The sequence below is a fragment of the Sapajus apella genome, unplaced genomic scaffold (assembly GCF_009761245.1).
Source record: "Sapajus apella isolate SASKATOON/1434 unplaced genomic scaffold, GSC_monkey_1.0 scaffold80, whole genome shotgun sequence".
Classification (NCBI taxonomy): Eukaryota; Metazoa; Chordata; class Mammalia; order Primates; family Cebidae; genus Sapajus; species Sapajus apella.
The window spans coordinates 1,241,331-1,263,858 of NW_022437020.1; the positions used below are offsets into that span (position 1 = coordinate 1,241,331).

Consider the following 22,528-nt stretch of genomic DNA (forward strand, 5'->3'; position numbering starts at 1 on the left):
TTTGCTATCTCAGCTATTAGGACATCAGGTGCAAAAGATCAAAAATCTCACAGGCAAAAGCAGGAAGAGCATGGCCCGTGGTGGTACTCCCTGGTAAGCTCCCTTTCTGAACATTTCTAGAAACTGTCAGAGCCAGGCATGGTGGCATGCCTCTGTAATCCCAGCTACTGAGAAGCAGAGGAGGGGAGGAGCACTTGAGGCCCCAAACTTGAGACCAGCTTGGACAACATAGTAAGATCCCTATCTCTGAAAAGATAAAAAAAAAAATTAGCTGGGCAGGCGGCAGACTTGAGCCCAGGAGTTTGAGGCTGCATGCAGTAAGCTATGCTCATGCCATTGCACTACAAACTAAGACCTCATCTCTTAAAAAAAAAAAGAAGAAGAAGAAGAACACAAATTTTCATACCTCTCTGGTAACTGACCGCTTTCAAGGAGGAAAAGCAAAACAGTATTCCAGGGGTGATCCTCCACCTTCCAAGTTTCCATGGAAGGCTCTTAATACAAATGTCCCCGTAACATCCTCTTCAAAAAATAATCTTTCTACCTAAAACTTTGCTCCTTTGTACAATTAATAGGAATTGATCCCTTAGGATTGAATTGGGGGGATAAGAAAAAAAGCAAACTTTATTTGCCATTATTTTTGAAATGCTATTGAGGAGTAGTATCTTGTTCTTGTAATACCAGCTGTCAAAATAGCGTGCTGACTGCTTCCTTCATCAGCAGAAAACAAGCCCAGATTCCAGAGAGTCATTTTTCTGTTTCTGTGGTCTCCAGCTTTATTGTAATTATTTATTCTCATCCTTGTATGTGAATAGAAACATTTCTCAGTTGAAATTAATAACTGAATGTGGAACAGGAGTACAATGTTCAGTGATAATGTGCTATTCTCCTTTCATTGATTTCCTCTTTATTTTCTAACATTTTCAATTTTTAATAAATAAAACATTTATATGATTCAAAAATCAGAAAGTATAAAAAGGAGGGCATGAGGGACTCTCCCTTCTACCTGTGTCCCGTTTACCTCCTCCTTCTTCAACCTGCCAAATAGACGATTGCTGTCCTTGGCTTCTTGTACATCCTTCTGGATTTTTTACTGCACTTAAAAGGCTCTATTCTTTACCTCGCTATTTTGTTTAATTTTTTTCAGTTAATAGTTTACCTGGGAGTTATTTCTAAATTAGTATATTAGGGGGGTTCTTCTACCTTTTTTACAGCTATATAATCTTCCATCCAGTGGACCTAGTAGGATCTCTTTAACCAGTCTCTTATCAATGCGCATTCAGACTGTTGCAAAACTTGAGCTCCGACAAACCACATTGTGCCTGATATTGTACATATGTCCTTTTGTGTCTGGGCAGTTCTATCTGTTGGATATGTTCTTGGAGAACAGGCAAGCCTGTTCCCCCTGTCCTCCAGGTCAGCAAGCTTCTCAGGTCTGTTCTGGGAGCTCAGTGGCCACGTGATTATTAACATGAAGTGTCATGGCACATTTTATTGACAGTAAAGCTAGATCCTGCCACCCCAGAAGCCAAGCAGAGAATTTACCTCTCCCAGAGGCAGCAGGGACTGCATTTCTTCCCAGAGAATGGCAAACCAGGAAGACATTCCTTTGAAATGGGGATGGAAAATGGAGGCATTTGCCAATTCAGCAATCATAAGCTAATCTGAAGTCTGGTATACTTTCTTACCAGTTAATTATCTTAGGGACAGCCAGAGAAAGCATAAGGGGGCATATCGCTTCATTCAGACCATGGTAGTCTACAGGTGAATTCCAAGATCCACCTGCTTTTAGGATTGGCCAAATAGAACTATGCTATCAGGGTTTGGAGTGAGAATTGGGATCCTAGACATGATTATCCCCTTAAATCAGACAGCTCTCACACATCTAGCTTTCTGTAGCTTTTCAAACTTCTTACATCTCAAAGCATTTGCAGGTCTAGGGCTTCCCACTTGGGTGCCCAGTTACTGCCAGCTAAAGGGGTACCCCCCACTTCCACTTTTCCTTTCGGATCAATGTTGAAAACCCCATTTGCAGAAATCATCTCTTTGCACTCTGGGAAAGGTGAAACTGTGTGAGTCCTCATCTGTAATTCTTCCTGCTATACTCGGACATCTCAGTGGAAGCTTCCTCCTTAACGACCTCATGACCTCATGCATCCAGGTCCCTTAGCACAACGTTGGACAAATCTGGGCTCTTACATCACACAAGCCCTGTTAAAGGAGGTTCCCATTCTTGCCTTCTAGCCACAACCTCAGCATTGTCCCTTGGATCCCTTCCCTGCTGGAGAGCTTGCAGGGCTGCCCCAGTTTGCTCCCATGTGGGACCACCCAGCCCATCCTGGTGGATTAACTCATCAGATGGAAAAGGAAACCCATCCAAGTCCTTGCTCAGATCACTCTGGCACCTCCTCCCCAGCTTCTTTCACAGCTCTCTGTGAATAAAGTAAATCTGAATAAATAAATACAGATTTGCCTATAACCTTTAGGAGAGATCCATCCATTTCTAGCTTTTCCTCTTGGACAGCAACAGACAGACATTTTCTCTGGTCTTGTGCCAGTCTCTGGCCTTTCTTCTTCTGTTATTAACCCTAAATCATCCCATTCCTGTCCATTCAGCCTATGTCTGTCTTAGTCCATTTGGGCTGCTATTTCCAAACACCTTAAACCTGGATGGCTTATAAACAACAGAAATTACTCACAGCTCTGGAGGCTGGGACGTCCAAGATTAAAGTGCTGATGGATCTGACGTCTGATGAAGGCCTGCTTCCTGGTTCATAGATGGCACCCTCTGTGTCTTCACATGGTGGAAGGGGCAAGGCAGCTCTCTGGGGCATCTTCTGTAAGGACACTAATCCCATTCGTGAGTGCCCCACCCTCATGACCTGATCACCTGAAGACCCCCAACGTCCTAATAGCATCACATGTGATGATGCTGACAGCTGTCACCAAATTTGGTGATTTGGTTCCAACATATGGATTCTTGGGTCAGGGTACACACATGTACAAACCACACACTGCTACCCTTCATTTCGGCTGCAGACGCTGTGCAGCTGAACCCTGCTGTCTGCTCACCTCATTAACAGGAATGTAGGCTTCATGGACACATTTGGCTCACCCAGATGGGGCCATGCAGGCACTGTACCAGCTGCAGCCGGAGATAAACATGTCTCAGTTTATCCCACTCAACTAGTGCCATGATCAGGGGATCCATTTCAGGAGAGATTTTCCACTTTAGAGGGCAGGGAGAGGCCAGTTTCCTCTTTAATATAATTGAGCCATAGCCTCGATATGGGCAAAAATAAGACTTAGATGCAGGCAGCAGATTCAGATGACTTGTTCGTTAAACATGTGCTCTGAATGAAGAGATCCCCTAAACAGGCTTTGTGTGAGCAACATGGCTGTATATTCACCCAGGTGGTCAGTTGCCAGGGATGGGGCGGATGTGTCCCATACCTTTGGGTTGAGGTAGGGAGATGCGAGAGCCAGGGGTTGTGAGGGAGATTTTGAATGGGTTAGAAGGGCAGCAATGACGTGTGGCCATAGCCCAGGAGTAGTTAAGGAGGCAGACAATTTTGCTAGGATATCCCGGCCTCACAGGGGAACTGGACAAGTGGGGATGATTAGGAAAGAATGTGGAGAGGAGTGCTGGCCTAATTGACACCGGACGTGGGGAGTTGAGAGGCCTGGAGGCCTTGCCGTCAATTCCCACAATAGCTATGGAGGCCAAGGAGACGGGTCCTTGAAAAGGAGGCAGCGTGGAGTGGGTGGCCTCCATGTTGATTAAGAAGAGGATGGACTTACCCTCCACCTTAAGAGTTACCCAAAGCTCAGTGTCCATGGTGGTCCAGGGGGCCTCTGAGATGTTCAGGCAGCATCAGTCTTCGGCCCTAAGCTGAGGAGATCAGGTAAGAGTCAGCCTGAGGGCTACAGGGTTGGGCTCCTGGAAGCTTAGGGAGTCAGGCAGTCCGATTTTCAGTGGATGCCCCACTCAGACGGGATACGGCTTAGGAGGAACCCTGGGCTGCGGACATTTCTTGGTCCAGTGGTCGGGTTTCTGACACTTGAAACAAGATCCAGGAGGGGCTGCTGGATGTTGTAGTCTGGATGCTTTGAAATCTTGTGAGTTGGTGGTGTGGCTGGGGTTTGTCTTACAGCAGAGGCAAGCATCTGTAGCTGTGAGATGCACTGCCACCAGGCAGCTTCTTCCCTGTCATTGAACACCTTGAAGGCAAGGTTGATTAATTCCTGTTGTGGGGTTTGAGGGCCAGATTCTGATTTCTGTAGCTTTTTAATGTCAGAGGCCGGTTGGGTGATAAAATGCCTATCAAGCATTCTTCAGGGGTGAGAGTAGAAGAAAGGATGACATTTAAGTCACTCCAGGTGAGATTATAGGACTGGGTTAAATATTTGAAGTCTTGTATATCTTTAGTAGGACCTAATGAAAAGGAGCCTAGGTATTGGCTAATTTCGGAAAGGTCGGATAAAGAGAGAGGAACGTGCACCCTAACCATGCCTTCAGCTCCAGCCACCTCTCGAAGTGGAAACTGTTGGGCAGGGCGGAGAAGTAAGCCGCGGGACTGAACCATAGCTGGTCTGGGTGTGAGGTGGGAGGTGACAGGAGGGGCTAAGGAGGTGGGCTGTGGGCAGAGGAACGGGAGGGAGGCTCTGGGGGTGGGGAGTTAGGGCCTGGATTATGGTCCGGTTTGGACAAGCAGGTAAGAGAAAGGTCGGAAGGGTCAATGGACAAGGAGGATTCTGGGTTAACGGCACAGGCAGGAGGGGCAGACGGAAGGGAGAGAAGGAACATTTGGGATGGGTTGCATTGAGAGCAGAGATTAGGGAGGGATCGGAGTGTTAAATGCCTGCATGTCCAGCACCTCAGACCATTTACCCATTTGTTGACGAAAATTGTTTAGGTCTCACGGGATAGAAGAATTGAAAGTGCCATTTTCTGGCCATTTGGATCCATTGTCTAATTTGTGTTGAGGCCAGGCCATGTTAACAGGGGGAAAAAAAAGACCTTTAGGTCTCAGATCAGGCCACAGTTGAAGAGGTTTTAGGTTTTTTGGATGCAGGCTAGAAGCGAAGCCAGAGGAATATATGGCAGAATGCTGCCATACTGAAAGTAATGAGTCAAGAGGAGAGAAGTGGTGTAGGCATGAGAAGGAGTGAGCCGCTGTCAGGGTTTGCAGTAGGCATCCCTGAGTCCTGGGCCGGAACGTGGCTGAGTGATCACAGCAGGCGTCCTCGACATTGACCAGACACCAAGGGAAGGCTGTCTTCCCGGGACCGTGACTGACGTCGGAGTTTTTGAGCAAGAGGGAGAGACTTGTCTCCTCTGTTTCTACAAATAGAGAGTGTCGCCTTTGTCTCTGCTAGAAAGATTTAAAGGAAAGGAGAGAGAAAGGAGAGACTTGTCTCCTTTGCTTTAAAGGAAAATAGAGGAAGAGATGGCTTACCCGATCTGAAGGTGGCGTGAGGGTTGTTGGGCTGGTCTGATGTGCTGCGGTCTTACTGCACTGAGGTCGCAGGTGGATCTTTTCACAGAGGGAGAGCAGGGACAGGGGCTGGTCTCCCCAAAGGAGTACCCCGTCCCGGGTTTTGGCACCAAATGTTAAACACGCGCTCTGAATGAAGAGACCACCTAAACAGGCTTTGTGCGAGCAACATGGCTGTTTATTCTCCCGGGTACAGGTGGGCTGAGTCCAAAAAGAGAGTCAGCAGAGGGTGGTGGGACATGAGGTGGTTTTATACGTTTGGGGTAGGCAAAGCAAAGTTACAGAAGTTACAGTTCAGGGCAGTTTTTGCAAGTTGGGAGGGGGTCACAGGGTCTGGAGTCACGAGGCTGACCAAGGTCAGTTATGAAGTCCAATTGCCTTATCAGTTGAGATGGGAAGTAGGCATCACAAGGGTTGATCTTTCTTCTCCTTTGTGTGGTTTTCCAGTTACTTCAGACTTTCTAGTTCCAGGAACGAATCTGGAGTATACGTGCAGGTCACAGAGGTTACTGTGGTGTAGTCCATCGTGCAGTCAGTCAGCCTAAAAGACCTTACATTGTTAAACCAAAGAAAGCTCACCGATCACATGGCTCATTCAGAGGGTTCTGGCCTCCATCCCTCAATTTCAGTGCCTGTATCACATCCCTGAGAGATTGAGTGCTATAGATACATAGCCTCTCAGGAATATAATGTGGGGTACTGGAATTGAGGGATTCCTGGGGTACTTAGCCAAACAAGACCACAGCCAGCCACAAGGGCCCATTCTTCATTTATATCTGACTACTTTTTGAGTCCTTGTGGCTCTAAGAACCCCAGTCCCAAATCTTTTTCCTCGCTTTGATTACCAGTGCAGTAATCAAAGAATAGCTGCAAGTGGTTTGAACTAGGGCAGGGTTTGAGACAGACTTAGATATGGCAAAATGAACAGAACTTAGGTATTCACTCATTCAACAAATACAAAATCCCTGTTGTGAGCCAAGCCCTGTCCTGGATGGCTGGGGTAAATTAGGAAATACAGCCACAGCAGTCTCTGTCTTCATTAGCCTCAGTGTCAGGAGGAAGATGGATTTGATGTAGGGATGTGAATGAGGGATTCAGAATTACCTCCTGGTTTCTATTAAGTTGGTGCAAAATTGCAGTTTTTACCATTACTTTTAATTACTTTTGCACCAACGTAGTAGTCAATAGGGTGCTGTTACTGGGGCAAGAGGTGGAGGGAAAGGAGTTTGGGGCCGGGGCCACGTAGCTGTCAGGAAAACAGTGTTTTGAAGAAGTCAGAGGAAGAAGCAAAGCAACAGTTTCTCACTAGACGCCCCCGCACCCCTGGCACAGGTTGGCAGGTCAGAGCTCAGAGGAGCGTCCCAGGAAGCTGGACTGCATGGCTTCTCAGGAGACCTGACGGGTGCTCTGGGATGCAGGGAGCCACATGGCCAGCTGCAGCCAGGTCACCAGAGGTGGACATGGCGCCTCCACAGGTCAGCAGGGTAGGTAGAAAAGAAGGCAGTGCAAAGTGGGAACTGCTGGGACAGACAGACTGGAGCTTTCTGGGCATGTCTGTGTGTCCATTTGCATGCCTGACTGCATGACCTTCTGGGCGTAATGGCCTCAGTCTTGCTTTGTAGAGGAGGAACATGTAATTTTGTCTCTACCTTTTACAGTTCCCAGTTGGGATAGACCCCTGTAACCTAAGACAGATGAACAGGAGGAAAACAGGCTTAGGAACACGTGTACATGATGTATTACAGGACACAGCCAGAGAAATGAGTAAATCTCAGAGGTGGCTTTGGCTTCAGGCTTGAATACCCCCATGGTCCAGTGAAACAGAGAAAGAAGGGTGTGGGGAAGGCCAGTTATGGGAGATGCCCAGAAAAAGCACCTTAAACAAGAGTAGCATTTGTTACTGCAGACTTAAGTCAGTGTCTTCTAGATTGGTCATAGTCTCCAGGGATTCAGTCATTCCTCTCTCTTAGCCACCCTTAGAAATGGAGATTTTCTTTGTAAATTTACTTTTCCATACACGACAGTAACTTCTGTTGTCAGAGGTTCTTCCTGTGTCTGTGGTTTCTCAAAATAATCAGCTCAAAATATTCTTTATGCTAAACAAGCGTATTTTGAGGTGGCATATGCTGGTCTCCTACACCTCCTGCCTTCCGAGTCTCTCCCAGGTTTCCCTCCTGTCCAGCTCCCATCTTTGCAGGAAACGGAACTCAGGGGAGATAGTTCCCAGTCTCAGGTGGGACAGTGGCCCCAAGCTGAAAGCACAGAACCCGCACAGCCGCTCATTCCTGGAGGCCGTTTTGATGCCTCACCATGCTCATGAGTCTTAGCAAGGGATATAGCAAGTCAACCTGGGAAGGATCAGGGCTAAAGATAAAATTTGGGAGAGTTGTGACCAAATGCAGAGATGGTAAAATAAAGGTAGGAGAGCTGGGGAAAGAGTACAGGCAAAGGAAGGAAGTCCAGAGCAGGTGGAAAAGGGGAGAAGGCACCAGACAAAGATGGAAAGTGAGTGACCAGAGGGAGACCAGGCAGACAGACAGGGTGGGGCCTTGAAGCCAAACAAGGGAGTGGTGAGTAGTCAGCAAGGGGCCTGCACACCTGGGAACTCTGGGGAGAGAAAAAGGCATGGTGGGCCTGGGATATGGAGCCCACTAAAGAGCTTAGCACCACCGGATTCATGTGTGTGGAAACAAGCCAGTCAGAGTGAGCTGAGAGTGTGGGAGAAGAGAGATGCAGGTGGTGAGTGCAAATAGCTAGAAAAGTTTGGCTGTGATGCTGGAGAGGAGTGGGCAGCTTCCTCTCCTGGGGAGAGGAGGAGTGGCATTTTGAGTTGAGAAGTCTTGCTTCCTAATACAAGTGAGGAAGGTTCGTTCTCATGTGCATCCTAAAGCTGTCTGCTTGGTTTCATCTACTGAGCCTCAGCTCTGTGCTAGGAAAAGATGCTTGGGAAAGAATCCAGGAGATGTGGATCTTGTCCCAAGAGGCAGGCAAAGGTCTCTGTAGTGGGGATGGAGGGCCCTGTGGGACTTGGAAGTGGGATGGGATGTGCCCAGGTAGCTGAGATTCTGAGAAGGGAGGCAGCATCAGAAAGAGCGGAATAGTCTCCAGGCAGAGGTATGTAAAAAGGGACAGAGAGGCGGGGCCTCAGGATCTTCTGGGAATTATAGTCTATGTCCCTGGGTATCCTAACTGAGCCACTTTCACAAAGGCGGCTGCTCTGAGCAGACGGGGAAGGGCAGAGCCCCAGCATACAAGGTGTGCCCCCATTCCTTCCCCATGGCTAAAAGCCCCCGGGGGGGCACAGCTATACAGATTGGCTCTGTTGGGGTTTGGGGCACATAAACACTTTCCCATGTAGCTTAATGACATAAGAAAACCCGTAGCTCTGTGTTCTGTGGGGGGAGGAATAGATGAGGAATGGGGGGAGGACCAGAGGAGGAGAACTGTAAAAGCCAGAGGGGATTTCTTTGACCCTCAGGAGGATTTACCTGGGCATGTGCTCTGAAAGCCAAGCAGTCCTGGAAGGAGAAGCAATGAATCATTTATGATTGTTTTCACTTTGTATTCATTAAAGGCCTCTGCACTATTATTATGGAACCTTAATTGGCTTGGCACTGCCTCTCCCAGCCCCTGCTCCTCCCCCCTATTGCCATCAGAAATTCCTGGAGTGAGCAGGAGAGAGAACCCGGCCTGCGAACAGGTAGCTGGGCTAGAATCTACCCGGAAGATCAAATGAAATGCAGTTGCTTTGCTTTCTTCTCTCTGATCATATATTAATAAATGTATCTCATCGGGTTTTAGCTCTGCTCCCGGCACCTGCATCTCTTAGCCCTCTTTGCTTCCTCAGCCACCCCTTGCCCAGCCTTGCAGATGCAGTGACTTCACGCGTGACAGCGTGCAGCCTTTGTTCCAAGTGCCATGTTGAGCACCGAACCAGCAACAATATTCGATTTACCTGATTTACTTCTTTCAATACACTTTAGTGTAATTTTAATTGCGTAAAGGAGAGGACAAATTGGCAAGTAATTACAGTGTTAATTTGGCAATGTTTTATCATATTGTGGAAGTGCAGTTTCCTCTCTAATTGTGTTGTGGGGGACGAATTTGTCTGTGGTACAACTTACTGAGGGATTCTTGAGAATGGAAATGAAACACAAGAGACAGAGAAATTAGCTCCCCTCCCCGTAAATATTCTTGTATTTGCATGTATTTTGCAGCCTCCTTAAAAAAGCTAACTCGTTTATTCAGCCCTAATTAATGGAATGCCACAGAATGCATAACTGGACTGTGACAGATTCTGCTGATGGATGGCCTTGCCTTTGCAAACTGGAGATACCCCAGATAAAAGGGCTGAATGCTTCCCTTTCAGAATCTCACGGGCTGTGCGTGCCTCACCACCGTCCCTGCTGAGAATGCGACCGTAGTTCCCGGAAAATGCCCCAGTCCTGGGTGCCAAGAGGCCTTCCTCACCTTCCTGTGTGTGATGTGTATCTGCAGCCTGATCGGTGCCATGGCGCAGACGCCCTCTGTCATCATCCTCATCAGGTAAGCCGTTGGCACGGCCCCACCGCTCCTCCTTTCCACAGGTGTTCTACAGGTCTCCCGGGGACCAGAGCTTCCAACCCCATAGGAATCTCCCACCAGCCAGGTGAGCTAGGGCCTCAGCAAGGAGCGCAGCTTCTCTAGGCTGATAGAAATCAATTATGTTTGATAGGGGCCTCCCACCAAGAGAAGAAGGTAGGGCATGGGGGAGAAGACAGGACTTTCTTGTTCTCCCAGAAGTAGACCCTGCAGGCAGTTTTGAAAAGGATCCCGCATTGATCCTCACAGGAGGCAGCCTTGTTGGAGGGAAATGAAAATGGCCTCGGTGCCCAGCCCCTGCCACTGCTTAGCCCTATGACCGTGGGCACATTTCCTCTGAGACTTGTTTCTGAATCTGTAACTGGGACTGATATGACCAGTCCTGCCTGCCTCCTGCAGTGGGGCAGGACCCACTGTGTGTGCAAACCCAGTGGAGATGTAAGGGGTTTTGTGCAGTGGGGCTCATGGCAGGTGGGCAGTGGCCATTCTTGTACAAAGAGGTTATTGGAGACAGCCAACCGAAATTCTGTTGTTACCTGTCTCTGGGACCTGTCCTGGGGACAGGTGAGGTGCCTCAAAAATGAGCCATTAGTAATATTCTGAGTAACTTTTATCATTTGCAGAGTTGTGGAACCCAAAAGTGATCTGACACGTACCCTGCCCCTCATCTGAATCAGGAGTAGGCACACTACACAAAGACTCACCAGCTGGGCGTGGTGGCTCACGCCTATAATCCCAGCACTTTGGGAGGCCAAGGTGGGAGGATCACTTGAGATCAGGAATTTGAGATCAGTCTGACCAACATGATGAAATCTCATCTGTACAAAAAAATACAAAAATTAGCAGGGTACGGTGGCACATACCTGTAATCCCAGGTACTTGAAGCAGGAAAATTGCTGGAACCCAGGAGGTGGAAGTTGCAGTGGGCTGAGATCATGCCACTGCACTCCAGCCTGGGTGACAGAGCAAGACACTGTTTTGAAAAAAAAAAAAAGACTTGCCTTATTGGGATGCAGATTCCATAGCAAGGGTGGGAAATAAAGGTAGGAACGAAACGCATGGAGTAGCCAGTGTCCACGCACCTCACCTCTACTTCACCCAGCTTTTCTCTTCCTCTCACTTTGCCGACCACATTTCCTCATTCTTTGTGTTAGGAATGCCCAAGGAAGAGGATTTTTAATGTTACCTCAAAGGTCATGAGCAAGGCCTTGTGAATGCGTACAGCATTCAGGTGACAATAGCAAATTGCCATTTGATACTTACTAAGTTTGAAAAATAAATTTTAAAAATTGACACCCAGTGGTTACAAGGCTGAAGCAAAACTGGCAAAATTACCAGTTGCTGGTGGCATGGGAAAAGCCTATCATGCCTTTCACAAAAGCAATATGGCAACGAGAGCTAGGAGCCATAAACTTATTGAGACCCTTTTATGCAGTAAATATGCATAAATACCCCTGCCATTTATCTTAAGAAAATACTTTTCTCTGCAAGAGAAAGAAAAAGCTCAATGCAGACAGATTTTTATTACAACGTTAACTATAATAGCAGAAGAACCTGAGTTGGAATAGTGAGTTAAATTATGGCACTGCAGCCCCATGGAATAATGAACATTCTTAAGAATGTGAAAGCGTTTATGAAATGAACTATTGAATTTAAAAGTATTTAGAGAGGATAATTATGTGTAATATGCATTTGGACAAAACCCATCAGATCTCATGTACAGGTTTTAGGTGGCTGCCTTATGAGTAGTTTATTTTTCATTATTAGACATTCTTGTGAAGTTATATTGTGATATTCATACACCAAAGACACCAAGAAGGACGAAAAATGGCTAGTCCCTTACGCGCTTCCCCCACAAACTCCCCTGCAAAAACCCAGCCTCTATACACTGACTAGTGGTGACTACCAAACATGGAAAGTTTGTTGAAATTCTTAATCACTTCCCAATCTCAGCTTGATAAACAGCTCCCGGAGCTTTGCTGGAATATTTGATTCCCTCTGAATTAATCAGCTGCAGACGGTCTAAATGACCTAAGCCTATAACCCCACGCTGTGCTGGAAGTACACGCTGTGCATTGTGCACATACAGCAGGCCAAGACGCAGCTTTATGGTGCCACCTTCCTGGTCTGATTTGCCATTGCAGATGTCCCAGGCTGGCACAGGGGCACAGATGTGCACCAGCCTTTGTGCCATCTCGGAAGCGTGGACCCGCTGTCATGCCAGACAGGACCATCCCACCAACAGCAGTGCTCAGAATGTCTGGAAGTGAGGTTACAAGCTGATGCTCAGCCTTAGGCCCCACACTGGGCTCTGAGAGTAATTAGGTAGTGTTCTCAAGGTCACAGAGCTATACATGTAGAGTTAAGACTCCCTCCCCGCTGTTGCCCAGAACTTTCAATAGCGTTCGCACAGAGCCCTCTGTTCCTTCATAATTAAAGCCAGAAAGGATGATTCTTCTCATAGAAACCAGTTTCCCAAGAGGATGTGAAGGGAGATCTTAGCACCTTCCTCACTTGTTCCTAGTGACATGATAGCTGAAAGGAAACCAAATTTCAGGTGATAAATATTCTGGCTCATTATACCAGAGTGCTTTCTTGATAGGGAGAATTTGCCTCTATTTATGCATCTAAATCAAAGTGCAAAAACTGGAGCCATGGAGCCGATAATATCTTTGGAGAACTTGGATTTTGTGACGTGCACATTCTAGAGTACTGACTGTGTTTCTCTCCAGAGACACTGAACTTAACCTGGACGTCGTACTGGTGTCTTAGCCAGAGCCACATCCCCATCACTCATCAAAGTCGTGACCTGCTGCCCTGGGATGACTTACCTGTACTCTCCTCTTTATAATTAAGAGATGTGTTTTCCCTGAAAATCTTAGAAATGGGGGCCAAGACTGTAAAAACACCAGTGTCTTCATTCATTCAGGCTACTGTAACAAAATACCTAGATGCAGTGGCTTCTAAACAAAAGGCATTTATTTCTCTCGGTTCTGAAAACCAGGGCATTCAAGATCAAGGTGGCAGCAGGTGTGCTGTCTGGTGAGGGCTGGTGTCCTGGTTCAAAGATGTGCCTTGCTGCCATGCCCTGACACAGAAGAGGTAACTTTCTGGGGTATCCTTTTTAAGCGCACTGGACCTATTCACAAAAGCAAGAGTCCTCATGACCTAATAATCACCTTCCAAAGACCCCACATTACCTTAGGGGTTAGGTAACGTGTGAATTTGGAGAGGACACATCCTTTTTGAATTGTCACTGAGTTTGTCATACCAAGTAACCAAAGACATGCCCAGAGGCTCAGACCCAGTAGTAGCTCATTGGAGGGCTGAATGACCTCTGAGATCATTTAAGAACGTTATTCTAGCCAAGTCCATAGATAGGTTAAATATCCTGTGTACTGGATATCCTGTTGGTAACTTGGTTATTAATGTTTATTTTATACAAAATTGATTTCTAGGCCCTCCTTGCATCTCATGGGTCTTTCGGCCATACTGGACTGCTTCTACGCCTAGCCAGGTCCCTCCAGGGAGCATAGACATGTGATTTCTTCCCCCTTTTCCCTAGGGACTTGTGATGGGGACAGATGAGAGGAAGGTTCTTTGGCATTGGTATTCAGGATGCCCTGAAACACATATGCATATGGTCAGTCAGCTGTCTTTCCCTTCACATGCCTTCATCACCAAGCCAAGAAAAGGCCACCCACCCATCTACCGACTCACACTGTCACATAGCACATGCTGGGCACCACACATAGTGCTGGGGTTGAGGTAATGATGATAAACAAGACACAAATAGCCTTTGGCCTCAGGACAGAAGCCGAGTGTTGAAGAAATACCAGCTACACACATAGGAGGTATTACAAAGGAGGCCGTGTTATCAGCTGTGTGGACCCATCTGCCTGAAATTGGTCAGTGTTTCCAAACTCCTGTCTACTGTCCCATCCCAGAAAATGTTACACTCTGGAAATGTTCTGGAAAATGTATAAAAGAACATTCTAAGGGACTCTTCTGAGGAAACTAAGGCCAGGGAGATTGGATCACTTTGAAACAAAAAACTGTAATTAGATGAAGATTTCTTTCCAGTTTAAAAGGTGCCTGTATTAGGGTTCTCTAGAGGTACAGAATGAGACAGACAGATCTTATGACATCTAATAACTCACACAATCAACAAGGTTCCACAGTAGGCTGTCTGCAAGCTGTGGAACAGGAAAGGCAGTCTGAGTCCCCAAACTGAACAACTTGGAATCTGATGTTTGAGGGCAGGAAGGGTCCAGCTCGGGAGAAAGAGGCACGGGGGTAGACTAGGCCTGTCTGGTCTTTTCACACTTTTCTGCCTCCTTTATATCTACCTGCACTGGCAGCTGATTAGATGCTGCCTTTCCCAGCCCACTGGATCAAATGTTAATCTCTGGCAACACCCTCACAGACACACCCAAGATCAATACTTTGCATCCCTCCAACAAGTCGACACTCAGTATTAACCATAGCAGTGCTGAAACATGCTAAGTGGATTATTTCCCAAATGGTCCCTCCAGGGTGTCAAACCATGCTAGCCTGGTGGATTTCACACAATGATTGGAGAATGGGAAAGATGTTCACAGTGTCGGCCTGTTTGTTTGTGAAGCATAAGGGGTATTATTTTCTCCATTGACATTTCTCCCCCGTACGTGTACCCCACCAACTTAGATGCTTCCTGGTCTCAGCAGAACCTGCATGTCTTTTATGTCCAAATTTGTACTCTGTCCTTCGAATAACAAGGTGAGGTCCAGTTATTAAAAAACACTATTAAATTCCTAAACTTTCTTGGCACTGCAGTAGCAGTAATTTTTCAGACTTTAGGCAGGGAAACCAAAAAAAAAAAGACACAATTAGTAATTTGCTAAAGAAGAGCTCTCCTGGACAGCAGCAAATGACTCCGGGGTCTGTTACTTACAGGGGAGTGATATCTGTTTTTTTCCCTCTTCATCTCTTTGCATGTAGGACAGTCAGCCCTGAACTCAAGTCTTACGCGTTGGGAGTTCTTTTTCTCCTCCTTCGTTTGTTAGGTACGTATTCTCTTTATTTCTTCAATAATGAATTGGATGCTTATTATTAGGTAAGTAAATATCAGTGGAATTATCCCATTTCCTGGGTCTGTCTGTCTCTTTTTTCCTTTGAAGTTTAATTATTAGTAAATGAGAAATTTTAAGTCTGAAAATATTGCTCAGAGATAAACTCAGGTGCTGCATGGATAGCACAGAGTTCTCATTTATACCAACTCTTATTGTCACGCCACCCTGAATTCTCATCGGCATAAGGAGGAAAAGTGATGGCACCAAAGGGGAAAAATCTGGTGGTGTAATTTGGCATCCTCATTAAGCAAGCCATGAGCAGCTTGTGAAATGCTTCATTTATGGGGCCGCCAGCTGGGAGAAAGAAAAGTTTCTCACAATGCCTTGAAAATGGAAACTTTGCATCCTTTAAATTTTTCCCAACTGACTTAGTTTGTTTACCTTGAGTTTCTGGGATGGGGCAAATGTGACCTTCATGCTATGTAGGGCCGTGTTTCAAGATTTGGTATGGAATGAAAGACTTAAGTCTATCCCTCTTGTTTTTAAGATAGGCAAAAGGAAGATGAGAAAGTCCATGGTTCACCCAGGGTCCTTCCTGTGCACTGGCTGGGCCTGGTTCCCAGCTGTGCCTACCTCTCTCTTCCTTTATGAGTGTTCTTCGGTTAAGGCTAAGATCAAGATAACTTTTTTCCTTGAATAATACAACAGTCATCTTCCCCAGTGGACTTTAAATGGTATCTGAATGTAGAAAGAAAAACAGCCTGACCTGTATTTTTACAGTAGAAATAAAATTCCTCATTTGAAGTCTATAATTGTGGATAAGCACAAATACCCAGTCATAGAAATGTTTGTAAAAATGGAAAATTGGCAGCAACCCAAAAGCACAACAGCAGGCAATTAGTTAAATCGGTTATGGTCTATAATCGCAGTAGGATTTATGTTCCCCTCTAAAATTCTGGAAAGAAAAACATAGACTTAGAAAGAGCATGTGATATGTGGAAGGGAAAACAAGAGGTCTAAAATATAATAAATACTCAAATATTTTAAATGTATACATAAACAGAAAAATGTGGCAAAAGATACCAAAATAGTATTGACTATTTGAGTAAGAAGGTTACAAATATTTTCTAAATTTGTTTTAAAGTTTTGAATGAAATGTCTATTACTTTCATGAGATTAATATTTATATATTTGATATACAAAAGAAAAATATTAGCCTTTAGATCCATTAAGGTCCTCCCTAAGGAATGGCCAATGCATAGCAAATGTCTCTCCTCATCTCCCTTCTCTATATCAAAAACTTTCCATCAATCTGTGATCATTCCCTCTGTGCCTGGGAGAAGACCTCAGATTGCTCTCAACCACTGTCAATCTATGTTTCTTGGTATATATGAAGCTCATGCTGAGACGGTGCTCCCAGGATGGGGAGAGAGAGGGTTGGGTTGAGAAATAGGAGGAGGTACCTTCATTATTCCAATGGCATTGTCTTACATCTAAGTCATGGAAAATAGAAGTGTTGCAGGTATGAAGATGCACAATTAAAATGAATTCCAAAAAAAAAAAATAAACAAATAAAAAATAAAACGAGTTCAGCACAAATTCAAAGGAAAGCACTTGGGCCTTCCTGGGAAGCTGTAGTAGCTTGCAGAACTGCCAAGGCAGAGTTACATTTGTGCTGATTTTTTTCTGTTATGGGGAGGGTACAATCCGCATACATCCTATGCTCACTGCCTTGTGGGGTGGATCAATAGGTGGATGTGTAATATCAACTAGCACATTGGGACCCTTATTTCTGCAAATGGTAAAGCCATTCCACATATGCATTTGTTCAAGAAGCTAACATTTATTGAAACACTCCTGTGTTCTAAGCCATGGACCATCCCCAGGTAAGTGACCTCAGCTCTGCCCTTATGCATCCTATGGGGCTGGCCAGGGAAGGTAAGAGCGCACCCTCCTAATCTGTGGAGTTGCTGTGGAGGTCTCTGCACCTCTAGACAGATACTAAGGACTCAACGCAACTGGCAGAACATTTTTTTTTTTGGTAGCATAAGATGAAAAAAAAAATGCAAGACATTTCTGAAAAGTAAATGAAAACTATAGGACCGTTGGAAGCAAAAGTGTACATTATGAATCACATTTTGCTGTTAGAATCATCATATAGTGCAATTTGCATGTCTGCCCCACGAATAATCAACCAGGTATTCCCTAAAATAGTGTCTTTCAACTTCTGCAACTGTCATCTAGAGCAAGAGATGGCAAGTTTTACATTATGGCCCACTATTCACAAGCCTATGCGTAGATACTGTGGAAACAAACAAAAAAAAATCATGAAAAAATACTCACTGTAATAGGCATGACACGCTCTGACATGTTCTATTATAGTCTATTCCATGCTTTTAAAAAAGTTGGTCATGACCCACTCTATTGATTTTATTGCCCATTATGAGTCTTAAATTAGAGACTGGAAAACCCTGCTCTAGAAGAATATGACACAGCTTCATGTTTTCATTAGAAGCAGCTCATGGAAGAAGTCTTAGCATTTGGCCTAATTCCCTTTCTTGCAGCACCCAGTAAGATGAACCACCATTACTGTTCATGAAAGGCTGGCAAAGACATCAGATTCTGTGACACTGTCAGCTTTTGTGCTGGCCTTGCAAGGGTAATGGGGATACAATGGGGACATCACAGGTGAATGTGACAGCATTCTTGATGGTGTGGGCAGAGGTGCAATAGGAGTCTGTAGAAGGGCCTCCTCATCTCGCCTTGGGAGGGGGAGCAGTGGGTTTGGGAAGGATGTGATGTCTGTGGTCAGCCCTGGAGCAGTAAGAGTCATACAGATGAACAGGGAGAAGGACTTAAGGGGGAAAAGCCTGGGTGTGAACAAGGCCCAGACTGGGGGGAAAAGGGGACAGCAGAAAATGGATGTGGAGAGGAAGTGGATCAGGAAGTTGGTAAGAAACGGCTTCTGCCCCGTTGGTGAGTTTGACCTTTATCTCTAAGGCAAATGAAAGTTGTAGATGGGCTTTAACCAGAGAGTGGCAGGATCCGCTGTGTATTTTAGAAAGCGCTTGTCTGCCATGTGGAGAATGAGAACATAGCTGGAGAAGTTGCTGCTGTAATGGAGTGAATGACGGAGGCTCGTGCTGAGATGGTGCTTTCAGGATGGGGAGAGGGTAGGGTTGAGAAACACGAGGAGGAGCAAAAGGACTGGAGTCTCAGAAAGGGGAACTCACAGTGCCCACTCCTAAGAAAGGCTTGGGTCCTGTGGTGAACACGGAACCATTCACGAGAAGGAGAAAGGATGTGGAGCAAACTGGGCGTGGTGTGGACCAGCACTCTCCAGTGGAACCTGCCGTGGTGATAGAAATGTTCTCTGTAGTACCACAGGTGCTATTGCACACTGGAAATGCGGCTGCTGTAGACCACTTACTTGTATTAGTTTTCCTGTAAGTAGCCGTACTGCACAATGAGGGGGCCGTCTTTGATGCACCGCCCGCATGGGTCAGAGTGAGGAAGTGGAACAGGGGCATGGGATGACCCTCTTTCCAGACACTTGGCTGTAAGTGAAGAGGGCAGGAGCTAGAAATGGGTGCAAGATTGGCCTCCCTTGTTGCTTTACACGCCAACGGCAAGGAGTTGGTAGAAGGCGCCAGGCCAGGGCCTGCAGAGGCACTGGTCAGCGTGGTGGGGGGAGTGGCACTGGTCAGTGTGGCGCTGGGAGTGGCCCCAGCACCCTGGAGCAGAAGCAGGAGTGTGGCCGGCGTGGCGACAGGAGAGTGGAGCAAAGAAGCTGAGGATGATGATGAGAGGGGCTGAGATGGGAGGAAGGAGAGAGGACAAAGATCCCGGAACTGTAAACACGAGTTGTCATCAATAATGGAAAAAGAGAAGTGGAGGCTGGGCCCAGAGCCTCATTGTCTGACTTGAAGATTATGGAAGTGGAGCAGTTCTGACCAATGACACAGCCCAGGGTGTTGCTGGCCAGAGAGGGACGGGGGTAAAGAACCTCGATGTTGAGAACGAGTTATCGAAAGGCTCACGTGGACAAGTTCTGTCATCCAGTACAGTGGCAGGAGGTGAGGAGGGGAGGAAGAGACTGACCAGAAGAAGGGTCAGTGCATTGAGAGTAAACAGAACAATCTACTCATGGCAGAATTCCTGGCATAATCGAGTCCATCCTGCTTTATTCTTCTACTAGTGTGTTAGCCACTGCTTTTCTCTCCAGGCTGTGGGCAAACTCCCTGCTCCTGGGGCCTACTGCATGCCAGGATGCTACACCAAATTAAATGAGTGGAAACAAACATGGACAGAGATTGTTCCACATCCAAGATGCTGTCTAGGGGCTGCTCAGGGTATACAGATAAGTGGGTGCCAATATCCCGCCTCCGGTGACTCCATAGGAGAACGAGGCAAGTGTGGGGAACGTGTGGGGTTAGAAAAAGCTATAGAGGACTTCGATTTCCAAGGGGAGAAAGTATACTTGGCTGAGTAGTTGCCAGTGTGGAGCAAATGAGGGTTTCAGGTGGGAGAGTAAACATACGTTCAGAATTTTGCTGGAGGTAGAGCAGCCGGTGAGCAGGGCATAAGGTAGCAGGATGCCTGATAACCCATTAAAAGCATTCAGGTGAGAAGCTAGCTCCCAGCAATGCAGTGGGTTCAAAAGGCAAAGACAGATGGGAGCCACATAGTGAGGCGGCATCCACAGAGGCTCCCCACCCAGTGGACCTAAGTGAAAGCAAAAGAGAAGCAACAAAATCTCAAGATGAAGCTGAAGTTGGAGCCTCTAGGACTGGTGGAGCAGCCTTTAATAGAATAAAGTGAGAGACGCAATGGATCAAGTGTCTCAGGATATCATCAGGGATGGGCTTAGCTTCCGCAGTAACACCACAAGCTCTCCATACACTAACCCTACCTCTTAGTTTTCCAGCGTGCCTGCCTGGTCAAAAGCATGGGGAAGGCCCTTGGGGTGCATCTCTGTAGGCAGGCGTCATTCCTGAGCAGGCTGTCCTTGGTCTGGGGCGATTCATGAATTACTCTAGGAAAGTACATCCTAGACACTCCTGATGTGGCTTGTCAGACATTTGTTGACGTCCTGCTGTGAGCATCGTCTTGCATATGAAGTTTATAGGCAAATGGAGAAATGAACGTGTTAAATGATGATTTGGAAGAAGTAAGCACAGCATGCCCAGGGTCCAGGTGAGAGGTGGGAGGGAGTGAGATACGGCGGTGGGATACAGGGAAGACCCCTTCTACTTGCGTATGCTTTTAATTGTTCATTCGGCACCAGCCATGTGGCCTGGCTCTGTCAGCAGTGTGCCTGACCTCCTGATGTCTTACCTGTGCTAAGGTGACATCCACTATTCACAGTCAGCCCTCCACAATCAGTCACACCTGCTCTTGAGTCTAGCTCTGCCTTTCCTGACCATGTGACAGATTAGTTAAGCTCTTTGGGCCTTAGCAACTTTCACAAGGGGTCCAGGAACGAAAGGAGACAATAGCAGCTCCTCCAGACTCTCCAGTTTAAGAAAAGTAAATGTCAGGTGTCAGTGGAAGATGCTTGCGGATATCAACAGCCCAGACCTTTCTTGGCATTGCATAAGCAGAGAACTCATTAATCCTTTCAGGAGAATACACTTTTCAGCATCTCCCTCTCTAACTGGCGCTGGACATAACAGTAATTCCACCAGGTTGAATAGAGATTCCATGGTGAAATCAAATCTTAGCAGGTAAGCCGAAGAGAAATAGATATCTTTTTAAATGTAAAAGGCAGTGATTTCCAGCTTCCATTTTGTCCCATAAAGGAATTTGAACTTATTTTTCTTACAAAAGCCTTGCAGTTCAACTTCTAAGTTTAGACCAAGGAATAGAAGTAGGCTCAGCCTCTTCAACTAAGAGAGTAAATTAAATAGCCAAGATATAAGACCTTGAGGTTTAAGCTCTGTTAATAGATTTCAGGAAAACAGACAGTTTTCTTAAGCAGCGCAGCAATTTATGCCTTGAAATATGTACAGCTGCAATTTAAGCCAGAGTATAACAGTAAGATTTAGTCCTTTTAATATTCCCTCTAATAGCGGGAACAGCATTGAGCCTCCACACGTGGTAGGTTCCTAGTGCCCCAGTGATGGGACGCTCCTAACACCTGCTTCATCCACAAGTTCCTGCCCAGAGGACACAGGGAGGAAAGAAGATAAAAAAAAAGAGAGAGAGAGAGAGAGAAAACTGCTCTTGCAGGCTCCTGGGAAGAGAGCATTTCTTCAAAAGACATGGTTACTAAAATACACCACCATCATCAAGCTTTCTTGTACCTAAGGACTTAACAGAGCGAAGGTACTCAAAACCAGAGGGGACACTCAAGTACACCTGCCGCACCCCCCTTTTGGATGCACCTGATTATCCTCTAAAACTGACGTATGATGTGGAGCATTTTTTTTTTTAATTTGAGATGGAGTCTCACTCTGTCACCCAGGCTGGAGTGCGATGGCATGATCTTGGCTCACTGCAGCCTCCGCCTCCCAGGTTCCAGTGATTGTCCTCCCTCAGCCTCCCAAGTAGATGTGGAGAGTGACAGCTTGAAAGGTTTTCTGTAATTCTTTCTCTAGAGACAGTAACTTATAGAGGACAGATTTTCACTTGTCCAAAAGGGTTTAGGACAAACACCAAACAAGAGCGAGGGAACCACATTTTTGGAGATCGCACCCTGCGAGAGCGTTCTCAAATGGTGTCCCATTGAATCCTTGCAGAAGCTCTGCCCAAAAGTATGACTGTGCCCACTGTATAAACAGCAAAACTGAGATTCACTAAAGTTGTGTGAATCACACACTTCCCAAGTGGCAAAATTAGAATCCAAAATCCACTGCCTCTGGTTCATACATTTACATTTCTTCCCCACCACCAAAATGCCTGATGTGAACTCCCTGTCTGACCAAAGGCTACAAGGATAACAACTTCGTGTCTCTTCCTGCTGAGAGTCGCAGTATCTGCCAGTACTGCTTCAGGTGTCCGCCGAAATACTGAGTTTGTTTGCAAGATAAGTCTCCCAGCCTTCTCTGTGTATTAGCAACTCCAGAGAAGGAAGGGCTGCCCGCTTGGCAAAGATCAGACCCCCTGTGTGTTTCACCCTCTGTGCACTTCAAAACCGGGCTTCTACAAGCCAGTTACTCCAGGAGCTTAGCAAAAGGGTAAATAAAATACTCTCCATATCCCTGGAAATCCCCAATAAGAGCTCCAAAGTCTTCTCAAATCAACAAACTCTGAATTAGAAGGAAGGAGATTATTGGGCTTGGGGTTTTGAAATATCAAACCTGAAACAAATATCTCTGATTCTCAGTGTATATGTATGTGAAATAAGGCTGGGCGAGAGGGGAGGGGGATGCATAATGGATGTATTGCATTATGCAA

At 46.2% G+C, this 22,528-nt stretch overlaps 1 protein-coding gene across 2 annotated transcripts in view; it reads left to right on the forward strand.

Moving 5' to 3' along the window:
- Positions 1 to 22,528, forward strand: part of SLCO3A1 (solute carrier organic anion transporter family member 3A1) — a 326,788-nt gene that overhangs the window by 290,646 nt on the left and 13,614 nt on the right. For both annotated transcript variants that reach the window (XM_032252773.1, XM_032252774.1), the window contains exons 8-9: positions 9,868 to 10,043; positions 15,060 to 15,124. In XM_032252773.1, the coding sequence (XP_032108664.1) occupies positions 9,868 to 10,043; positions 15,060 to 15,124 (241 nt within the window). The remainder of the gene's footprint in view (positions 1 to 9,867; positions 10,044 to 15,059; positions 15,125 to 22,528) is intronic.